Genomic DNA, 23,110 nt, shown 5'->3' with positions numbered 1-23,110 from the left:
GGGCAGAGAGGTCAAGGCGCTTTGCATACGCCCAGAGGCTTCCTTTCCTCGTGCAGTCCTATTCTTCTTAAGAGCTGCAAACTGGTTCGGGGGCTTAAAGACCAGCTTATTTCTCCCAAGGGGGTGCAAAAAAGAAGAAGAAGTTGGTACTTGCCCATCGATTAATTATTTCAGTGCCTTGCGTGAGGGCACATGTAAGTTCTTCTCCCACAAAGCATCGAAGCTGCAGCACCCAAGGGTAGCTTCCCTTTAGATTCCCGGGATCCCTGCTTGCAGCGCACCCACCTTCTCAACCCATTTCTCCTGGAAAGGGTCACCCCGTGGATGTGCCACAGCGCGCCCACAACCCTGCGCCATCTCTCTGGGTGCCTCCTTGCCACTAACGTGGCCCCCTCGCCCGGCTCTCTCCGCTTGCTTTGCAGGATGTCTCCCAAGACGGCCTCTTCTTCGCCAGCCTCGACCACCAGCGAGGGAGAGCCGCCCTCGTCAGGCATCTCCGACGACGACGCCTCCTTCGCCTCGTCTTCCCCTTCGCTGGGCGCCGGCGGCAGCCTGCCTTCGTCTCCCAGCCCCTGCCTGCTCCTGGTCGAGGTGGGCGCGCGGGCGGCGCGCGGCGGCCCGTCGAAAGGGCGTCGGGGCCGAGGGCCCGGCAAGGGCGAGGGGCTGGGCCCCAACAAGGCCAAGAGGAGCCGGCGCATGAAGGCCAACGACCGGGAGCGCAACCGGATGCACAACCTGAACTCGGCGCTGGACGCGCTGCGAGGCGTCCTGCCCACCTTCCCCGACGACGCCAAACTGACCAAGATCGAGACGCTGCGCTTCGCGCACAACTACATCTGGGCGCTCACCGAGACCCTCCGCCTGGCCGACCAGAATCTGGCCAGCGCGGGGCCGGGCCCCGAGGTGGGCGCCCCTTTCCAGCAGCTGGGCGCCGGCTGCGACAGCCTGGCTGCCTGGCCCGCTTGCTGCCAGTGGGACGCCGCCTCGCTGGACTCGCCCGGCTCGCAAGACGGCAGCCTCAGTCCCACGGACTCCTTCCAGGCGCCCCCCGGCGGGGGCCCTCTCCAACTCAGGCGCCCCCCGGAGCGCGCGGTCTTCCCGGACTTCGTCTGAGCTGTTTAGTCTTGCCTGAGATCCCCTCCTCGACGGAATTGTACTAGGACTTGCGCGCATGTAGTAGGGCGGCTCGGCCGCTCGGCTCTCCCCTCCACTAGATTCGCCTCAGCCTTTACCTTAAGAGGGAGAGCTCCCTCCACTTGGTCTGTGCACTTTTCCTGACAACGCACCCCCCCCATTATTATTTTTTGGGGAGAAGCCAAAACAGGGCTGGGAAGAAAATAAGACATGGTAGCCCTCAGAGCTAGAGATCGGGAACCTGGAGCCTCCTAGATGTGGTTGAACTACAACTCCCATCATCCCTGAGCATTGGCTCCGCGGGGTGAATATGATGGAAGCTGAAATGCGACCGCATCCGGAGGCACCAGGAGGACTCCCCTCTCTGCGCCAGAGACTTTCCAGATGGGGTGGTTTTCTCATCCGGAGACTGTGCAGTGGTCATATGCAGTGGCCTTGCTCCAGTTAGCATAAAACGTTAAGGGAGAAATTGCGTTTTCTCTAGGGCTCAAATGAAAGCACTGAATTGGGGTGGGGTGGGAAATGCCCCCCCCCCCAGCCTCCATAAGCATAAAATCTGGGTGTAACTCAAAGTCACCCTTTGGAGAGTTGCTCATGACATCACTAGGCAGCTAATTCCGCTGCCTCATCCTCTTTGGTACTTAGAGATTTTATTCATACTGTACTTAAATAATAATAATAATCTGTAATGGGTTAACTGCACCCTATTGTAACAATGCAGCAAGGTGCGCTCACTTAGTGTGGAATTCCAGCAAGGATACTCACCCCCTTTCCCCGTGCAGCAATGTCTTACCAATTAATGCCAACTTTTGCATCTCTTCCAACCCCCCAACCCCCATTTAGTTCTGGGTCCTAAAAGCAGAACACCTACTGATTCCCACCTTTTATGTTTGTTCTGGTGGGATAATTGCACTGTATTGGAGGTAGTGTGGACGGCAGGCTAAATCAAAACACAGGGCCATAAGCATAAGCACAACTGTTCTCCCACTGAAACCAGCAGGACGTAAGGTTCTTCACTAGGCTGCATTCCCCACTGCCCCAAGCCCCAAATATCTCCATACTGAATGCAGTTGCTTAGAAACTGCTGCTTTCAGGGGGACCTTGCTTGGACATAGGAGCTCAGCCTTTTGCTTCTGGGAAGATGAATCTGGAATATTATCCAGTACAACTCCAGACTGATTGAAAATCTCTGTGAGCATGTCTTGAAGAGAGGGTAAACCAGCTCTTTTAAACCACCCTCAAATCACTCACGGGGAAAAATACATATTCAAGAGCACTTAATATATAGATTAGTTGCCCTTCGCTTTGAACCACCCTGTGGTTGAGTGGTTGTGGCTGTAATCCCATGCCTTATTCCCTGGGAGGAACACAATGGGACTTACTTCTGGGTCAACATGTATAGAATCAGCCTCTGAGAGTGGGACGGATGGGCTTTCCTTACCCAGTTTTCAACACACGTTAAGGGTGGCATAATTTATGACAGAGCGTACGCTCTAAGAAAATGAGAAACAGTGGTGAGCATAAAACCTAGAGTGGTAGTTGCTCTGGGTGAATCAAGCAGCATGCAAAGGTGTGAACTTGTGTGTGTGTGTGTGTGTGTGTGTGTGTGTGTGTGTGAATGCAACTTGGACAGGCAGGTAAAATGTGTGTGGGGTTCGGAGGGGGGAGGTCAACGTGACCTTAAAGGGGATGTCACTCAGTGACAGATGGTCCAATTGGCATTTCCACTGCAAGCCTTAACCCCTGGGAAACCACTCTCAGAGTGAACAGCCCTGGGTGGGATGGCCGGCTCTACCATTAGACAGAATGAGGCAGCTGGCCAGGGCTGTGGGGGGACAGTGGCAGCAGGTCCCTTTTGAGATTCCCATGCTGTTCCCTTCTATTGAAGGACAGAGCTTTGCACATCACCCAAGCAGCTCTGTACACTCCCCCAAGCTAGCCCACAGCAGCCCTTTGTTGCGGCACTGTCCTGCCACGAGTGTTGAAGTAAGATTCAGCAGTCAGTCTGACTGGCATCTGCCCATGGAATCTTATCCTTTGCCTCAGGCGGCAAAGCCAGCAGCAGACGGACCAGTGGCTCACCTCAGCATACAGCAGCAGCTTCCCATGCCCATACACTCCTCTAAGAATGAGAAACAGCAAACTTATTTGCAATTAAAATTGAATTGAAAGCAGAGGGATTCACTGTGACAGTCCCTCTGAAGCGAGGAATTTCTCTACATGGGGAAGTGTGCATGTGTGTGAGGGGGGCACAGAGAGAGAGAGAGCGTGAACATGTATGTGCTAAGTACACATGCATTTAATAAAAAGTCTCTGCCTTTTGGGACATTTCAGACTAAGACTGAAATCCTATACCCACTTACCTGGGAGAAAGCAGCATGGAATCCAGTGGGATTTCCTTCTGAGTAGACATTTACGGAATAGCACTGCAAGCTCCTATTTCCCTGTAAAATGGTACCACGCCCGTAAGAAGCATTGATCCCTTCTTTTTGTACCGAAGATAATAATTTATAATAATTTCTCACTGTTTTGTATTTATTGATTATATTTCAGAACAAATATATGAATATATGAATATATTATATATACAGTATATATGTTTGGTACCGAAGATTATATTATATACATGTTGCGGAGTTACAATGGGGAGAATTAAAATGACTTTGCTGGTGGTGGGAATTAAATTTTCTTTGGGAAAAAAAATATGGAAGTGGTCTCCTTTCAAACTTGATGAACACAGAGAACTTTCCAAATGCACATGCAAATGATAAGGATCCACCAATCGTCCTCAGGGCACCTTCCCAACAGGAGCAATCACAGTTTAGCACTTACTAAATGGAAGATACAACATCCACAGTAGGTCTGTTCTGCACCTGATGTCAAATGTAATTTTTTAAAGGAGAGCATAGCTACTGATGATGTGGCCAAAGGATAAACTATAAAGTTATCGCTGCACAGATCCATAAACACAACATGACAAATACGTGTGTATCCATATTTTTGTCATATCAGAACAATCTTGTTTGTTTTAGCACCTGTTTTCCCCATTTCCATTTTTTTAAACCAGCTATGAAAACTTGAAATTTTGTACCTTTTGTATGTAGAGGCACTCTCATAATCTGAGGCTCTAAGATGTTGCTTACTTTGCTTGTGTGCAAAACTGGCACTGAGTGGCTCAGTTGGTGAGAGCGTGGTGCTGATAATGCCAAGGTCACAGGTTCGATCCCTGTGTGGGTCAGCTGCATCTTCCTGCATTACAGGGGGCTGGACTAGATGATCCTCAGGGTCCCTTCCACCTCTACAATTATATAGAATCAGAAGAATCATTATTTGCATCAGCCACTAGCCATAGCAATAAAATAATAAAATAAAATGAACTGAAGATAGATGTAAAAACTATACAAAATACATTCCAGAGGTTTACATCAATAATCAAATAATAGATCTTATTTTAATTGCCCCTGCTAATTTTTTTTGCAGTTTTTGCTGTCACATGATTATCTTGATCTGCTAGAAGAAAGGACACAGTAGCAATGGTTGAGTGACCCAGCATGGACAGTAGTAGAGGGGTAATAACCTCACTCCTCAAAACTTTATAAAGAGTGCAAGCCAGAAGCATATGAGCCACTGATTCAATAGAGTGGTACCTTGGGTTAAGAACTTAATTCGTTCCAGAGGTCCGTTCTTAACCTGAAACTGTTCTTAACCTGAGACACCACTTTAGCTAATGGGGCCTCCCGCTGCCGCCATGTCGCCACCATGCAATTTCTGTTCTCATCCTGAAGCAAAGTTCTTAACCCGAGGTACTATTTCTGGGTTAGTGGAGTCTGTAACCTGAAGTGTCTGTAACCCGAGGTACCACTGTACTGCCATCTCCACATGGACACAACAATTTTTCCAGTGTCATTTTTAAAAATCAACCCTCAAGTACAGCTGAAGGCAGCATTTTAAATCTTGCTTAAGTGAAAGCGCGTCTGTATTTTGGAATTGTTAAATTTTGCAAATAGGGTGTGCCAATGTGTCAAAATGACTAGGTGGAAAATAATCATACCATGGACAAAATTTCCTTATCTTGGCCATATTATTCTGTCGCTCAATATCATATAGGCGCTGTCTAATTAAATTGTTTGCTTTACTGAAGCCTGGTGTTAATAACTGTTGTGGTGGTAAACCAGAAAAGTAAAGCTTTTGGTTGACAATTTTAGTCCAAGCGCTCTCATGAAAATCTTGCAATACTAAGGGCAGTAGACCGGTGGGGTTTTAATTTAGCCAAAGCCAATAATTAAATGTCCTACACCAAGTCTGTAATTCAACGGAGGAGAGATTAGCCTCTAGGCATAATGAAGCAATTGGAACACGGGATGAAACAGGAAAAAAATTGCCTTAGGAACTTAGATTGAACGATTTCTGTAGATCCAAGGTGAGTGTCTGACCAAATCTGAGCCCAGTATAATAACTGTGCTGGGGGTTTAGCTTTAAGCACTTCAAGTGCTGGTGGTATGTGATTGGCACCTTTTGGATGCAAAAAGCATGTCAGAATTTTGGCGCTTTGAGACGCTTCTTCTTTTGCATATTTCTGATATGCTCTCCATGACCCTGTTGACTGAAAAATAAGGCTGAGGTGTTTAAAGAGAGCCAGTGTGGTGTAGTGGTTAAGAGCGGTAGATTCGTAATCTGGGGAACCAGGTTCGCGTCTCCGCTCCTCCACATGCAGCTGCTGGGTGACCTTGGGCTAGTCACACTTCTCTGAAGTCTCTCAGGCTCACTCACCTCACAGAATGTTTGTTGTGGGGGAGGAAGGGAAAGGAGAATGTTAGCCACTTTGAGACTCCTTCGGGTAGTGATAAAGCGGGATATCAAATCCAAACTCTTCTTCTAAAGACTTTAACTTGTTTGATCAATTGATTATCCATATACAATCTATGCACCCTATAGTTTCTTGAAAACACCATGAATTTAGTTTTCTTGTCATTCACAGCCAGCTGTTCTCTTTGGCAGTATCCTGAGAATGCCCTCATAAATCTTTTTAGGCCCATTTTTGTCTGAGATAGAAGTACCGCATCATCTGCGTATAGTACCGTATTTTTCGCCCTATAGGACGCACCGGCCCATAGGATGCACCTAGGTTTTTGGGGGGGAAATCAAGGGAAATTTTTTTATTCCCCCCCCCCCAGGTTTGCGCAGCCATCCCCAAGCTAGAAGAGGGAGACGGAGCGCTCCGTCTCCCTCTTCTGCCTTCAGGGACAGCTTGCCCCGCTGTCCCCCGAGTTTGTGGGGCTGGCGGGGGGAGAAGCAAGCTTGCTTCTCCCCCCCCAGCCTCCAGATCAGGTCGTGGAATAGCGGGGTGGCAGCGCTGCGCCTCCCCGCTGTCCCCCAGCTTTTGGGCTGCAGGCTGCTGCCCGCAAGCCTTGCGAGCCCGCGGGACATCCTGCCGGGCTTGCAAGACTTGCAGATAGCTTCCTGAAGCCTGGAGAGCGAGAGGGGTCGGTGCACACCGACCCCTCTCGCTCTCCAGGCTTCAGTGAAAGCCTGCATTCGCCCCATAGGACACACACACGTTTCCCCTTCATTTTTGGAGGGGAAAAAGTGCGTCCTATAGGGCGAAAAATACGGTAATATAGAGATGACTTTTGTGGCCAATTTAGGGGCATGATACTCTGGGGATGTTAAACTCTGAACAGTATCCTTTATATATAAATTAAATAGAGTGGGAGCTAGGATACAACCTTATTTAACTCCCTTTGTGGCTGGTATGGATCCTGTGAGCTGCCCATTTGTAGAGCAACACACTTTCAGCACAGTGTTTTTATATAAACATTTACTACAGTTATATATATATATGAGTCTAATTCCTTGTCCCTCTCATCCAGAGATGGGTGAGTTGCTGGCAGATTCAGAAGTCTACAGGACTGGAAACGATTCACTTCTGTCCTCTCTAACCAGTGGCTTCCAGCCCACTGAATTCTAGCTTCCATCACATCAATGGCCATTTGACCATAGCTTTCAATGTAATTTGAAGAACACCCAGCGAAACCTACAGCCCTGCAAGATTGGGTGGCCTTTTAGGAGAACTACCCAGTGGCTGCAGTTCTGGCAATATATCTGCACATTCCTCTCTTCCTCCAAGAAACACAGTCACCCATTTGTTGGTGCTCCTCAGCGCACAAGCAAACAGCCTCCTGGCTCTACAAAAGCTTCCCAGTTTATTTCAAAAGTGATATATGGCCCCAATCAAAACCCGGATGAAGGTTAGCTAGCAAACACACAGATGAAGGAAGGTGTTGTTTCATTCCTGGGGGTTTGACTGAGTAGCCTGAGATTAATGCGTAATTGGTGGTGTTTTTGCAGAGCTCGGAGGAAGAGCAACGCTTGCACCTGGAGCTGCAGGTGGAGCTGGTTATAGGCAGCAAAGGAGGCCCAGCCACTGACGTTTCACAAAAGCCTCTCCAGTGTACCAAAGCTCTCCCAATGTGGGGGGCATGGCTGATATTTCAAGTGGATAATAGTTGTTATATAAGGTTGCCTCTTGGCGTTTCTCATGGGACCCCAGGAGGCTGGCAAGAAGTGTGCTGCAGAGAGTGAGCACTGGAACTCTGAGGTGACCTGCTTCTATTCTGTCTCCGCTGTTGGACACAGTATGCCTTTGGCTGCCAGTTTCTGGGAATCAGAAGTGGGGAGGCTGCTGTTGTGCTCCCATAGGCATCTGGCTGTCCACTGTGAGAACTGGGTGTTGGACTAGATAGGCAATTGGCCTGACCCATCAAGGCTTTTCTTATGTTCTTATGCTGGCGGAAGACAACTAGAGACTGGGGCACTGCATGGTACATGCTGGTATCTGAAAGTCCTGGGTATTTTTTAAAAAAACCAACCAAGCCAGAGAAATTTCCCTTTTCATCTACAGTCGTATCTTGGTTCTCCAATGCCTTGCGTTTTGCTCCCGAACGCCACAAACCCAGAAGTGAATATTCCAGTTTGTGAACAATTTTTGGAAGCCAAACGTCCGACGTGGCTTCCACGGCTTCCGATTGAGTGCAGGAAGCTCCTGCAGCCAATTAGAAGCCATGCCTTGGTTTTCGGAAGTTGAACAGACTTCTGGAACAGATTCCATTCGAGAACCAAGGTACGACTGTATGGGCAATTGAAGACAAGAATTATATTTTAAAAGTTGGGGTGTGGAGAGAGATTCTCAAATCAAAATTTCCACGCTCAAATGTAATAGTAATAACAGTCCATAGACTTCTAATTTGATGCCTCCTGCAGCATCTCCAGTCATGGGTGCTGTTGCATTTAAGATTTTAACAAACCAAACTAAAACCTAAGCATGAAAGTGTTAAAATTGGCAAGATGATCCTGAATGTTATTGCCTTAAAAATGGGGAGAGTGATCACGTGATCAAAATGCTGCTTGTGGGTTGGCCGCTGTGTGAATGGGATGTTGGACTCAATGAGCCATTGGCCTGATCCAATGGGACTCTTCTTATGTTTGCAGAATTGGTGGGAGATTTCATTCCAGTTTTCTAGAGATAAACAGCTTGGTGGGTGTTTCTTCTTAAGTACAAGTTGGATCAAGGTCGGCTTCAGGGGAAGAGTGGGGTGTGGAAACAACCAAACATTATGTGCCATTGTGCATAGAATGGAGTGGGCAATTGTGGCCCTTAAAGCCATTCTATCTGGCCCTCAGCACTCTCCCAAGGGCTACACTCCTTCCTTTTTTAATTTTTTTTAAAAATAATATTTATTAAAAGTTTCAGAATTACAGAAAAGAAGAAAAAATAGAAAACAACACTACAGTACATAAAAAGAAGGAAAAAAACAAAGCATAAAAACCAATACAACAATACAGCAAAAAAACAACAACACAAATCCCATATTACGTATCTTTAACTTCCATTTGCTTGTTTCATTGACCTCCTCACACCTCCCTTTTTGTATTCTAGTTTAATTAGTTATTTCAGCAAATTCTTTCCATCTTTCTCAATTTTTATTGAATAATTTATCTTAACAATTTAACCTATTAATTAACTCAACAAATCCTTTCCATCTTTCCCCATATTCTGTTATTCAAATTGCCTTGATTTATTTAACCTTATCTTACCGTAAAATACCTTAGAGCTTAAAACTTAATACTCAATTATACATGACTCCTTATATCATTTCTACTAAAACCGTATAGTTTCATTCCAACATTTCCCCTAATATTCATTAATTTTAGGCTAATTCCCTAAATAAAAAATTTTCTTTATGAATTTTCTTCCAATCTTCATCCAACGTCTCTTCTTCCTGGTCTCGGGTCATGTCAGTCCTTACTGTCCACTCCATCTAGTCCATCAACCTGGTAATCTAATGTCCGAGGCTCTTAAGTCTCTTCCATGTCCCTTCTGCAGATCTTCTTCTTCTTGTTTATACCTGCACTTTTCCTTGTCTTTTGTTGGTCTCTTTCTTAATTTCTTTCCTTTCTCATTGAGGAGTAGGTCTCTGGGAGGTTCCAGCCCAAAATTATCTCCATCTCCCTTCATCAAACCAGCCCATTCCCCACAGTCCCACTCCCCACAGTCATCAATGTAATAAAGCAAGCACCAAAACTTCCTCCCAGCTCATTTTTATTCAAGGTCAAAAGGACAGGTCCCACGATCTTAATCTCACAGCTGTAGAGTCCTCAAGTTGACTGCAGCAACCATTTAACAAGCTCCCTCTAGAGGAGACAATTTCTATTTGTATCCATCTTTTTAAGGCAAGTCCAACAAAGGAAAATTACTTTCATTTTTCAGATATTTTGTTTCTTTAGAATGCAAAAGGCAACATTGGAATCAGTTTATATCTCTTCTTTAGCTATCTGTCAAAGTATTCCATTCACAGTCAGTGAACCTCTCCAACAATTTCTGTCTCTGACACCCCGTTCCCAGGTTAGAGACGGTGGAAACTTATCTTTCTTCACTCCCTCTCCTGCAGGCTTAAACAAAGTCCCCCCCCCCTTTTCTCCTGCTTCCAAGGGGGTTTTAGTGGTTATAAATGAAGGAAATTTAAACTTTTTTAACGACTTTACAGGCTTTAGCTTACAAGGTTTTTGCTTCAGTCTATATACAAAAAGCGGAAGGCGGACTTCCTGTTTTGAACCTTCCCGCTTCGGTGCCAAATTAGGATATTTCTTGATCCAATTTTCCGTTTCTACTCACAGGTACTTGTTTTAAATCCAATTGTCCACAGGAAAAAGTCAGCGCTCTCCGGCAATGGCTGTGCGGCTTCACTCCGTGAAAGTAGCAATCAGTTCGCAGCACCGCACCGCTCGCCCCACTTCACTCCGGAACCCCGAAATGGAGTTCCCCGTGAGTAGGGGAGGCACTCCTGGTGCCCTGCCGAACCCCACATTCCCAGGCTTCCTCCACCTGGGATTTCTAGCGGGTCCCCACCTTCGCCGCGGCGGGAAGACCCAGTTTCCACGGAGCCAGTTCCTCCAGTTGGAGGAACTCCACCATTCGCCGATGGCACTAACCCGGAAGTCCGGGCTACACTCCTTCCTTAGCCATACCACCTCTTGTCAGGCCACACCAATCACCAGACATGCTTGTACCCTCCTTGAATTTTTCTGTCTGTCTGGACTGTGTCTGTGAACTCTGATCATGCCTCTTGCTTCCCTGGTTGGAGGTAGAGAACAGTGCATGAGTTTTCATGGAAACTAGCCTACTGTACCAAATTAACATTGACATTTGTTGCTCTGCCTCCTTTTGCCTCTGATCTTGCCTGAATGGCCTGGCCCATTTCACCACCTAAGGTGGAACGGGAAGGTGCAGCCCCCTCCCTCTGCTGCCACCCTTCCACCGTTGTCTGTCTCAGGAGACAATGGAGCGTCTTCAGGGGTGAAGTCAAACTATTAGAAGTTGCAGCGCCTGCTGTGGCTGTAGAGTCCAATACGGGAGAGGCATGCTTTGTTGTAGTCGGGGCAGGTGAAGGCTTATGGTTGTACTGTTGCAGATTACACCATGATGTTTCTTCTGTCTGCGCTCCTCCCAGCGGTCATTCCTCCTCTGGTCACTGCTGTGGATACACAACCTGTTTGTCTGTCTTCAGGCACTGTGGTGGTCTGCAAGGGATTCCCACACAATGGGGTTGATGTTGCCAGCCTTCATGTCATGTTTACGGACATCTTTGTAATGCGGAGTTGGTCTGCCATGGGCCTGGTGGCTGAAGCCCTGTAGAGCACACTTCTCCACCAAAGCTTTGCTTATCGGGGTCGTGCAGCTGAGGCTTCTGGGTTCTGCTGAGATCTTGCAAGAGGTCCACAAGATCTCACCGGAACCTGGAACCTGGAACATGCATTCCCTACCCTTCTTGCTTCCCCGGCACTTGCTTCTTCCACCACGGAAGAAGTGAGAAGTGGAAGTGGTGACGAGATGTTGTGTGAAGCCACCGCTGCCCCTTCTCCTCTGGCAGCAGGGACCCACCGGATTATGCCACTTGAGGCAGCTGCCTCAATCCGCTTCATGGGCAGGCTGGCTCTGAATCCTAGTATGTGACCCTCTGATGGATGGAATGTAGCTCTCACACTGAAAAAGATTCCCCATCCCTGCTACAGATTATGACATCAGGGAGAGCCATTCGTAGTTGTCTGGAGAGACTGACAATATGGGGAAGCCGGCCTAAGAATTAGGTAGCTTATTGAAGGCCAGAGTTGCATGTGGCTTCAATACACCATTTCACATCACAATCTGGTGTCGTGTTGTCGAGCTTTGAGTGGGTTGTGTATAGAAAGTTGGTCTCTCTAAAATATAACTCGGGTAGCATACAGTTTGCTTTCACTCAAAGTACAGGATAATTTTGCAAGGCCAATCCAAGGGATTGTCTTACTGCTCTCTTTCTGTAGAATCATCTCAGTTTTATCCAGGGATTTTTTAAAAAAGGGCAATTGCTGCCTACCTTGCAGAGATTTTCCCCTTCTCCAATCGAGAGGCTTTGTCTGGGTTAAAGAATGCCCAGCCTAAAACCCATGAATCTTGGAGCTTTCCCCCTCCTTCTTCACCCTGTCCTCCTCCTCCTCCTTTTTCACCACCACCACCACCACCACCTCCTCCTCCCCAGACTCAGTTTGCAGGAGGTAGATTTATGGTGCCTCCTTTTTCTCTCCATTCTCCCACTGCCTCTTTTGCAATGCAGCCCATTAACAAAGGGAGGCTTCTGGGCCAAAAGGCGATTGTCATGCTAACTGATGTCAGCAGGGGCCCATTTGCCAGCCAGCAAAGAGAGGCTATTGAAGCAATTTGTAGAACAAAAGAAATTTGGTTATTGGGGGACAAAAGCACATGCACTTCGCTCCCTCCCTCCACCAACCCTGCTCCAGAAGAAAAGGCAATGCTTGCAAAACAACAGCCCAAGCTGGGATCTCTGTAGGCCTGGGATTGTTGTGGACCCTCCGCTTGGAATGACTTTCCCTTCTCAGCTCAGAGCATTGATTCTCCCTGCCCTGAGGGTCACGTTAAATGAGGTGCCCTGCTTCCGAGGGTGGCCAAGGCGACTTTCTGCCCATCCTCTTAATCTGATGTGCACAGGAGAGGGTGGGCCTCAGCCTCTGAAGTCAGGAATTCAGCCAAAACTTAATGAAGAGATAGACGCTTTATGGGAGGAGATGCAGGACACGGACTCCGTAAACCCAGACTTACTAACTCGCCTGAATGGGTGGCATTTGCTTCCACGCCCTGCGATTGGCCGGTCGTTTGGGGAAAACAGCTCAGAAAAGAGGGGGTTGGACCCTATGCTTTGGCAAGGCTTGTCCCTGCCCCCCATTCTCAGTTTCTATCTGAATGGCATCCTGACCCCTACACACATTTACTGAGAAATACATTCCGTTGATCTCAATGGAACACATTTCCAAGTAAGTACTTTGGCACTGGGGCTTTTTGATAAAGGCTATTTAATTAATGAATGGATCCAGCAATGCCTGGTGACCTGAAAAAAGGTGAGTCATAGGGTCACTGGTCATTAAGCCACCTGCACATACCCTAAAACTTCCTTCTCCCCAGCTTTATAGATGCTTGTCATCTCCTGCCAAATCCTTAGATTATTTTTATTGTGTTCTCTTGCACCCCTCCTTTCCTAATCCCAAATCTTCTTTCTTTCCTGAGCACCTAGTCTATGGTCTAGGGTGGCCTCTAAATCTTACTCACTCCCCCCAAAAACAAAAGCCTTTTAGGCTGCAATCCTTTACACACTTGCCTAATAGTAAGCCATGTTGAATACAGTAGGATTTGCTTCTGAGTGCATAGGATTGCAAATGTGCATAGGATTGCACTGCTAAGAGTTTATTTCATTTTTACCTTTTCCTCTAAGGACCTTCAGGTGGTATATGCTGTTCTTCAAACTCCCATTAAATCCACATCGCAACCTAGAGATGTAGGAAGCATAGGAACACCAAAATACTATGCTGTCCACCTAGCCCAGTGTTGTCTACTGCTATGACCAAAGGGGCTCTGAGACAGAGCTCTTTTCTGTCACCTGCTGCCAGGTCCTTTTTTTGAACAAACTGGAGATGGCCGTTGGCTCTCACCTGCACTCAGCTCTCACCTGTGGCTGCTAGAAGCTGTCAGCATGCGACAGCAGCCACACCCCAGGAATGGCTTTGACTGGCTAGCTAAACCAGGTGGGGGTAGTCAATGGGTGTAAAACCCTCGATGAGTCTGGGACTTCCCCTGCATGCAAAGACAGGCTTTGGTGGGTGGAGTGGATGAGACCAATAATGGGTCCAATGGCCAAGAAGGCATTTTCTGCACATGCTGTAGAGGTAAGTGAGAGGTAAATGGTGCTCATAAACCTGGGAAGGTAGCCCATCTAGGAGAAGGAAAATTATGACCCAGGACCTCTGCTGCCTTGCAGGACATCTTTGGGAGAATAAAAGGCTAAGGAATAAACCCTGCACAAATCTGGAGTAGAGTCCCTAAGACAGTTGGATGGTGCTTTGTGCACCTTCTTCTGGCAACTCCTGCAGCCAAACATTACCCCTTCTTCCTAAACATAATTCAGTTTTCAGTTTTAATTAGATATAAGTTTCTATACCATTCTCACTGTAATCTAAGGAATTATTTTGTTGTTGCTGCTACTGCGCATTTTGAATAGCACCTGTGCCTTGATGCCTGCCACATTCCTGCTGGTTAATATGCTTCCTCCTCCTCTCTCTCTCTCTTTGGCTTGCCACAACAGTAAAGCACCAATCACCCCAAAATATGAACTATTAGTAAAGAGACTAAGGCAGGAGTGGCCAGTGTGGTGCACTTCTGATGTTGCTCAGGGACAATGGGCCCAACAACCTCTAGAGGGTGCCATGTTGATTACCCTGGGGCATCTTTACCCAACATTGGATTATAGAGGGTTCATGCGGGGCACAAAGGAAGCATCAATATGAGATATTCTTTTATCTCAAAATTTAGTTTAGATATGTGGCGGTGATTTTGAACTTTCTGCACCCTCTGCCATGCTATTTGTTGAGAGATGCTATATTTTGCTTGCGTCTTGTTATGCCAGCAAGTCACCTGCCATCTCCCCAATTCCAGAATACTTATATAAGCTTCAAATCTGGCAGAAAGAAGTGCTCCCTCTCCACATCTTCCAGCGTCTCGCCGCAAAGCCCTTTCCTTCTTCTTTAGCAAAGAACCTCCAGCCAATTATTTTGTCAATGAGCAGAGCAAATGAAACAGAGTGGACGGATTGCCTGCACATTACTTTGGCCCCTTAGCTTAGTACCAGCTTCTCTGTCGCCAAGGTACACCACAAGTTTGTGTGGTGCTGGGAGAATCTCTCTGCAAAAGAATGCCAAGTGTATAAAGACCATTTTGTGGAGCAAAGGCCGTTAGAAGGGAAGGGAAGCCACTGGCCATGGTGCTGAAATATGAGAGTCACAGCAAGGAGCTTTCACAAACGACACCAAACTGCTGTGGATGTGTCAAGCCAGTGCCACCAGCTGTCTGCCCAGTTTCTTCGGCCACTAGCTGGTTAGGCTTGTTTGTAATGACCTAAACCAGAGGTTTTCAACCTTGTTGAACCCACAGCTCCCTTGACCAGCTACATTCTTTCTGTGGCACCCTGTGGGGCTCAGGAGCCCAGTTATGTCACCCCTCATCTGCAGAGCTGGCAGCCCCTCAGTGCTTTTCGAACACCCTCCCTTGTGAAGTGTTCCCTCAGCCTCCTCTCCTCTCCCTGGGAGTCCTCTGGGCAGCAGCAGCTGCTGCCCTTGGTCTCTGAGCTCCCCCCACCAACCCAAAGAGAGGTGCCTCTTCACACTACTCCACAGGGGCTTGGGAAGCATCCTCTGGCCAGCACCCCCTGGCCAGCACCTGAGGCACCATTTGCCTGGGGAGCTCGTACCCAGAGCTGCTGCAACAAACAGCTGCGCAAGCCTTTGGGTGGCAGAGAAGCAAAAGGGCATTCAGAGGAAGGAGGGAAAAGAAAGAGGGACAATGCTGCCCGGGAACCCCTAACCATCTTTCAAGGCACCCCAGGGTGCCATGGTGCACTGGTTGAAAACCACTGAAAACAGTTGTTGCTCAGTGTTCATTGTCATCTGTAGCCTGTGTCACCTTTTCCTTTTGGGCATCACAAACCCAAGCTCTGCCAGCCGCCAGCTACTGAATGTAATATATGAAGCTGTTCTAAGCATACCTATTTAACATGGGGTGCATTGATACAGGGTTAATATCTACTCCTGCCCCCTCAACTGTTGATGTTTTATTGAAGCTGTGAAGCTAAATTCAGGTGAAATAGACTTTTGTGTGTGAAATACTATGCATCCGGGCATCTGCTAAGTGGGGAATGTGGCTCATCAACTCATTTGTGTTTCACATCTCTTGTCAAGCAGAAAAGAGATTTCTGTGGGTGGTATCTCACCCCTCCTGCAAACCTATGGGGTCTTTAGCACCAGCAATAAAACTCCTGGGCTGCCCATCACACCTACGTCGCCTCCAGCTAGTTCTGTTCCCATCTGTCCACATGGATGGCTGATAGGATATAAACTTCCAAGAGATGCTATGGTTCTAGCTCCTAAACTGTGTGGAAATAGAAAATATCTGTATCAGGGATTGGGAACCCTGATAGCTCTCACCATGAGCCCTGATCAGGCTGGCTAGGCCTGGAGAGACCTCTGAATGGCCGCAGGTTCCCCACTTCTGTAGCCTGCACATTCTGTTATTATCTGTGGGGACCATGATGCAGCTTGCAAAAGGATGGAAGTTCATCCTAAGACCAAAACAATGGTTTGCTAGAGTGTGAAACTGGTTTAATGGAAAATGTAACCTACTGTTGTCATCAAAATAAAATACTGCCCCCCCTCAAAATCATAGATACTTTAGGCAAATAATTATCCTTTTGAGTAAAAGAAAACAGGGCCATAAAGAATGGAATCTAGCAAGATGTAGACATTGCAGAGCTCAGAAAAGTTGTTAGTAGGTTGTTTTTAAAAAGAAACAACTTTAAAGCTAGTTCTTTAAACGTATTCATTTAAGTGGGTTTTACGGCACTGCAGCCTCCTTTTTGTGCCTTGCTCTGTATACTGTGGGGAAATTTACAACTTTTAGAGAAGCGGATAATGTTTTAGGGTTTTGAATGCATCTCCCAACCCCCACCACTTTGCTTTCACATTATTCGGTTAATCATTGCTTGAACTGGTTGCTATGGTTTTGGCAAGCCCATGGAGACTTTATAATGAAGACTGAAAGACTCTTCCATTTATCTCTGCTCAATGTTTAGCACATGATGGTTTCATTTCTGTTCACCAGGCAGCTCCAAAGCCATCATTACAACCAAGGTTTCTTTTTGCCCATTTCAATGTGTAATGAAGTGGTGACCAATTGGAACACTTCCATTTCTGTGGGTGTACAGAATACTGCATCCATGCAACACTTTAAAAATTACACAGCATATTGTTTCAAAAGAAAGAACAAAAGGATTTTCAGAAAATAGCAAACCCTTGTCAAAATCAATTTAAAAAAGAATATAAAACCACTTGTACCCAATGCAGCTAAAATTACTTGAGTCTAAGTGCCATTGCCTTTTATGGGATTTAGTCATGGCCAACTTTAGCTGGGACCAGAGTCAGCCTATATGAATGATCTCTGTTATATCTATTCGGACCAGGATCTAGAGCAGGCATGGAGAACCTATGGCCTTCCTAATGTCATTGAGCTCCAAGCCACTTCTGTGGGATATTTACAATGCAGTCAAACCAACAACGCATGTTTGCTAGATAGGCACATGATAGAAGCTGACACCCACAGAGTTTTCTTGCACATTTGCTAGAGAGAACTCTGTGAGAGACAGTCCCACTGTGCCCTAACAGGGGGAGGGCATATTCATATATATTGTCCTTACCTGCCTGGGCACATCCTCTTTCTTCTCTTACTCCTACACCTTCATCATCAAGCCAGAAATGTGAGAACAATCTACATGTCTGAGCTCCAATGCTCAGACACCATCTTAAGTTAGATTTAAGCATGCCTATGTAACTGAATTACCATTTTAAGCTGGCCTTAACAAAGCTGCTGTATCTGTCATTCTGCAGCAGTGTCAATGTTCTTTTTACCTTTCACAAGACTGTTTGTGTGATTATTGTTTTAAGGGGGAGGAAAGGGGGAAATACCAGGAGAATTCATTCTGCCTTAAAGCATCTTGGATTACTTAAGCTAAAAGGCTAAAAATGAATAACTAATAAATATATCCTCTCCTGGCATCTGTACACATCCCTACAACATTAGCCCCAGCCAATATGGCCACTTTTTTGGAATGATGGGAGTTGTAGTCTAATAAATTCTGGAGAGTAATAGGATCTCCATCCTTGACCTAGAGAGATTTGCGCACACACACACACACACACACACACACACACCATTTCTAAAAGAGGTATGTGATTGGTTTCTCTGCTGATTAACAGCCTTTCACATCTTTTGGGATGTTCTCCAGAGGATCTTTGAGGAATTGGGTGGGGGGAGGCCTGAGAAGCTGCTTCTAGAAGATGAAACTGAGAAGCCCCAGTACACATATGGAACACCACACTCAAAGCTTAGGATCTTGGCTATAATGAATGAAAAGTAGCGACACTGAATGGCTTCATTACAAAGCGGGTTATTGATTTTACAACACTGGGAGAAATAGTTTTTCTACTAATCATTTGCTAGGAATTCTTTATGATGAATAACAGTATAGATCATAAGAAACACCGGACATATATTCAGCCCACTTTCTTATAGGCTAAGACCTCCTTTGCTCACCCTGCTAGTCTCTGTTTACTTCCATGGAAGGGATGGCTGTGTGCCTCAAAAACAGGTATGTGCAAAGAGATGAGTCTGCAAAGCTGCTCTCTCCATTGCTGTGAATGGGGAAGCATATTCTCACAGATGCTTTATGTGCGCACACTGGAGTATATGTGGGTTGAAGCACCTCTAGGGGGCACTGTGCAAGAAGGAGAACCCCAAAGCAGCCATGTTGTTATTAAAGAGTTCACAGTGCTGAAGCAAGGTGCCTTTGTTTCATACTCCAGTCAGCAGGGTGCATCACTTTAGAAAGTTGACAGTTGCAACAAGTACAGGGTTAAATTCACACAACTACTCTGGAGTCTTGAAATGGCCGCATGTGTCAGCTTCCTGTCCATTGCAAGACAGATTTTTAAGACTGATGCCAGGCACAGGTTTCATGTTTCTGCATGCCACTGGAAATGGCCCCCCAAATAGGTTTGCTGCACCTCTCCCCACTTAAATATTGTTTGTGGTACCCTGCTTGCAGTCAGTCAGCCAAAACATCTGGCTACTTCAGGGATGGTGTGAATTAGCCATAGCCCATGTTTGGCAGCTTTTTCATGGAGCAGCAGTGTGAATTATGACATAAACTGGGCATCACCTGGACTGCTTCAGCTCATGAGATACTCTGCAAGGAGTTCCACATGACTCCCATTGCCAACATGTCAAATTGGGAGTGGTCCTAAATTCATATTGCTACAGCTCCTCAACGATTATTATTATTATTTAAAAAAAACCATTGCCACAACAAGTTCAAATAATACAGTGCCATTCTCCATGATGCAAGGAACTCCAATCCCATTTGCTGTAGAAATGCAAGAATTGGGATTCTTTCACATGAGCAGATCTCTCTCTCTCTCTCTCTCTCTCTCTCTCTCTCTCTCTCTCTCTCTCTCTCTCTCTCTCTCTCTCTCCCTCCTCTTTTCCAGTTTATAATGACAATCCAAAGAGTTCCTGATAGGGTTTTAAAAGATGCTTATTCATTCACTGTCCACCAAGCATGAAAATCCAGCTCATTTGTTTCCTTTCTTCATGCAAACGACCTCACAGGGTTCAGTTCAAGCTAAAGCCAGTTGCTGAAAACTTGTCACTCACACATTTAACTCCTTTTTGTTGGCCTCTTTCTATTTTTGTTCTTCTTGGTCTCCGCCTCCTCCACAGCCCCGCCCACTCCAGCAGTCACAAAAGGAAGTCTGGGAATCTCTTTAAAGCTGCAGCGCCTCCCTTTAAAAATTAATACCAAACCAAAATAGTAGCTTGAAAGGAAATGGCAAACATGTATAAGATAGAAACTTCCGTCTCGTCTGGTCAGCGGTCTACATTCTGTTGAATTTAAAAGAGGAAATAGTTGGGATAGAAATCTGAGCAGATATGACAAGAGGTCTCTGTCTGTCTTTGGGCATAAGTCAAGTGTCAGCCTATTGAAATGAAGTGCCTTTTTCTTACCCTATAAATGGCAGTTTGCAACTCACAATAGTTGCATTGAAACCAGCTATTTGGGTCAAGGAGTCGTGGACAAACTTTACAGACCAACACCCTCTCTTTCCATATTATATCTGCGAAGGGGTCCTCCCATGTTTAAGTGGACGAAGGGGCAATGCTGCCGCCGGCCTCACCCCAACATCATGTTGTCATGTTTGTCTGCACATTGAGCACGGACACCTGACAACAGGAAGCCAATGAACACCAAGCTCTTTGTGCATATGCTTCTGTGTGATCTAGAACACCAATTGCTCAGGGTTCTAGATCATTTGGAAGGTTATGTGCACAGCCTTGCCTTCTTCCGATGTAAGTGCTCAACAAGCAGATATTGTGGATCAGGAAGGCACATGATGATATTGGGGGCAGGGCCACTGCCCTGTTCCTCCTTAATTGTGTGGAGCCCTCATGCATGCATATTGATATTTAGAAGATTTCTTACCAGTCCATTGCCATAAGGTCTCAGGGTGGGTTACAATAACAATATCCGAGATGATAAAAAGAAATAAAACCATTACAAATGCAACAGAGGAGAATAAGTACAACAAAAGTGGTGGAACCCCGCACCTTAACTACAGAAGGTCATCTTCAGCACACAGCAAAAGCTGGACAAGCGAGATGATAGATGCACCTCTATGGGGATGGGGTTTCACAATTCAGGGGCTACCACAAAGAAAGCCCTCCACTTCTCTGCTGATTGTATCACACATAAAACATGTGAAGCGAGACTTAAGTTTCAGTATGAACCCCCCACACTCAGGGGATATATCATATTATAATGCATTTTGTCCCTTTTCTCTTTCCCTCAGAAATGGATGTGTGCATGTGCAGAAGGAGTTGGGTAGGTGTTCAGACTTCAGATGGTTATGTTTTGAACCATACAATCCATGCTTCGTTGTGATCTTGTAGAGTTCAGGGTAAATAGCACTTCACAAGGTGTTTTGTCTCTTTCCTGACTCCTGGGGAAATGATTGTGGAAGTGAAGCCCCAGTTTGAAAAAAAGGCACCCAATTGTGCCCTATTTGTGCATACCGAATTTTATTTTGAAATCTCAGTGTTGAAAAGAGATGTTGGGCTACAATCAAAGAACACCAAACTTTGATGAACAATAGGTGCTGAGTGGGACATCAATGTGGCTAGACAAAGAAAACACAAATAACTGAAATGGAGAATTATTGAGAAATGCTCTGGATATTCTGCTTTCCTCTTGCCAGACTGTTCATATAGCCACTGAAGACGACAGAGGGAATGCAAGGCTTTAGGAGTCAAGCCAGTTAAGAGCAGGCCAAGGGAACATACGTTATTTCCCTCAATATGTCACTGAGATCCATTGTTGTAACCATGAATTGTCTGAATAGAGGAAGGGGAAGAATTTTTGTTAAATGGTATGAGCCTGTGATCTGATGAAGCAGGTCCATCTTGCCTCTGCAGCCCTCAGTATGTTACGTAACCTTTCCCTGCCTTTCTAAAGAGAGTTGCATTGGTGTACTCACAAAGCTACAACTCCAATCTCTCATGATGAGCTATGCTGGACAACCCACCTAAGAGCTAAGTAAGCATTTGATTCAACTGCACAATCAGGAATTTCCCTCTCTAAGTGGGGTAGGAGGGGGAGATTCCCAACTCTTTCACCTCCCAGGTACCGATCCATCATTCACAAATACTTCAGAAAACCAGTCCTATCAGCTTCAGTTGCTTAGCAGCAGCAGGTACAGAGAGTGGAACGCCACCCCTCTGATCTTGTTCAGTCTTTTTGCCTGGTCAGCAAATAGCCTGCCTAATACAGAGCCCTCGTGTGCCGGGGTCAGGAGATTAATGAATTAAAACAGGTGTTTTGAGCCAGGAGCTGGAAATGCCACTGATAACATTTCAGTCTGAGATACGGTCACATCTGGCCGTGCCCAGGAAGGGGAGGGAGAAAAAGCACAGGCATTCCTCTTTGGCTGCTGCTGCTGCTGCCAGCTCTCTGAACTATCTGCCTTGCTCTGTGTTCTATAGACATTTCACCCACATGAACAGTCAACAAGTGTCTGTGTTCACAGTGGCAGGTTTATGGTCTGTACGGCCCTGTGCACGACCCTTTTTTTGGGGAGGGGAACCTATTCAATCACTTAAATAGATAGTGACTGCTGCGAGGAGCAGAGAGAGAAGAAACATGACGGTGTGTCTGCATCAGCACAACTGGATGCCTTCATTTGCCTCACCTGCATTAAAACATATCTCTCCCATATTGGTCTCTACAGCCACAGCAGGCGCTGCAACCTTCCAACAGTCTGACTTCATCCCCAAAGGTGCACTCTTCCATCCATTGTCTCCCGAGACAGAAGGATACCAACAGTGTCAAAACTAAGGATGTATAAGATGATAGTAATAATGTTTCTGCCACTGTGCTCCTGCCTCCCAACCTGGGGCGATCCCTGCTGCGGGTTAGGCAGGAGGAAAAGGTGATAATAATGATGTCTCTGAAATGGGGGCTCTCTCTACAAAGGGGGGGGGGAAACCCTGGGAACAATCAGGGGGAACATTTGTCCCCATGTCAGTTTCAGTTTATTGGTTTCTTTTTCTAATAAGGCTGTTTCCCATACTATTTGATACCATTGGTCCATGCTTACTCCTGACAGGTCTCTCCAGTGTCTGGCTATGATGCTTCTGGCTGCTGAGAGTAGGTGGGTTATGAGCTATTTTTAATGTGAGTGGGCCTTATTATCTTGGAATATGTTCAGCAGGGCTAGTTGTGGGGTGGCTTCTAATACTTGCTTTGTTATTTTGCATATTTCTTGTATGTTTGATATCCAGAAGAGTTGAATTCTGGGACATTCCCACCACATGTGGAGATATGTGACTGCAAACATTCTTGCAATGTTTGTGCACCTTCTGTTCCAGCTCACCACTGCAAGTCCAATACAATATACGCAGAAAATAACATGTTGGAACTGGGGTCCCTCCCAACACAACCATGTTCTAGATAAGTTTAAACAATGAAGAATCTTGTGGCACCTTAAAGGTAAAGGACCCCTGACAGTTAAGTCCAGTTGTGAACGACTCTGGGGTTGTGGTGTTCATCTCACTTTACTGGCCGAGGGAGCCGACGTTTGTCCGCAGACAGTTTTTCCAGGTCATGTGGCCAGCATGACTAAGCTGCTTCTGGCGAAACCAGAGCAGCACACGGAAATGCCTTAGGTTCATTAGGTTTAGACCCGTGTGACACCTTAGAGACTGACAAATTGATTATGG

At 46.2% G+C, this 23,110-nt stretch overlaps 1 protein-coding gene across 1 annotated transcript; it reads left to right on the top strand.

The window, feature by feature from the left end:
- Positions 1 to 255: 255 nt before the first annotated feature.
- On the top strand, positions 256 to 1,142 carry NEUROG3 (neurogenin 3). Its single transcript, XM_081192034.1, has one exon. The coding sequence runs from the start codon at positions 325 to 327 to the stop codon at positions 1,111 to 1,113; it is 789 nt and encodes a 262-aa protein (XP_081048160.1). The 5' UTR covers positions 256 to 324; the 3' UTR covers positions 1,114 to 1,142.
- Positions 1,143 to 23,110: the final 21,968 nt, after the last annotated feature.

The sequence above is a fragment of the Podarcis bocagei genome (assembly GCF_964188305.1).
Source record: "Podarcis bocagei genome assembly, chromosome: 4".
Classification (NCBI taxonomy): domain Eukaryota; kingdom Metazoa; phylum Chordata; class Lepidosauria; order Squamata; family Lacertidae; genus Podarcis; species Podarcis bocagei.
The sequence above is the reverse complement of the archived record's forward strand: the minus strand, read 5'-3'. Positions and strand labels throughout refer to the sequence as shown.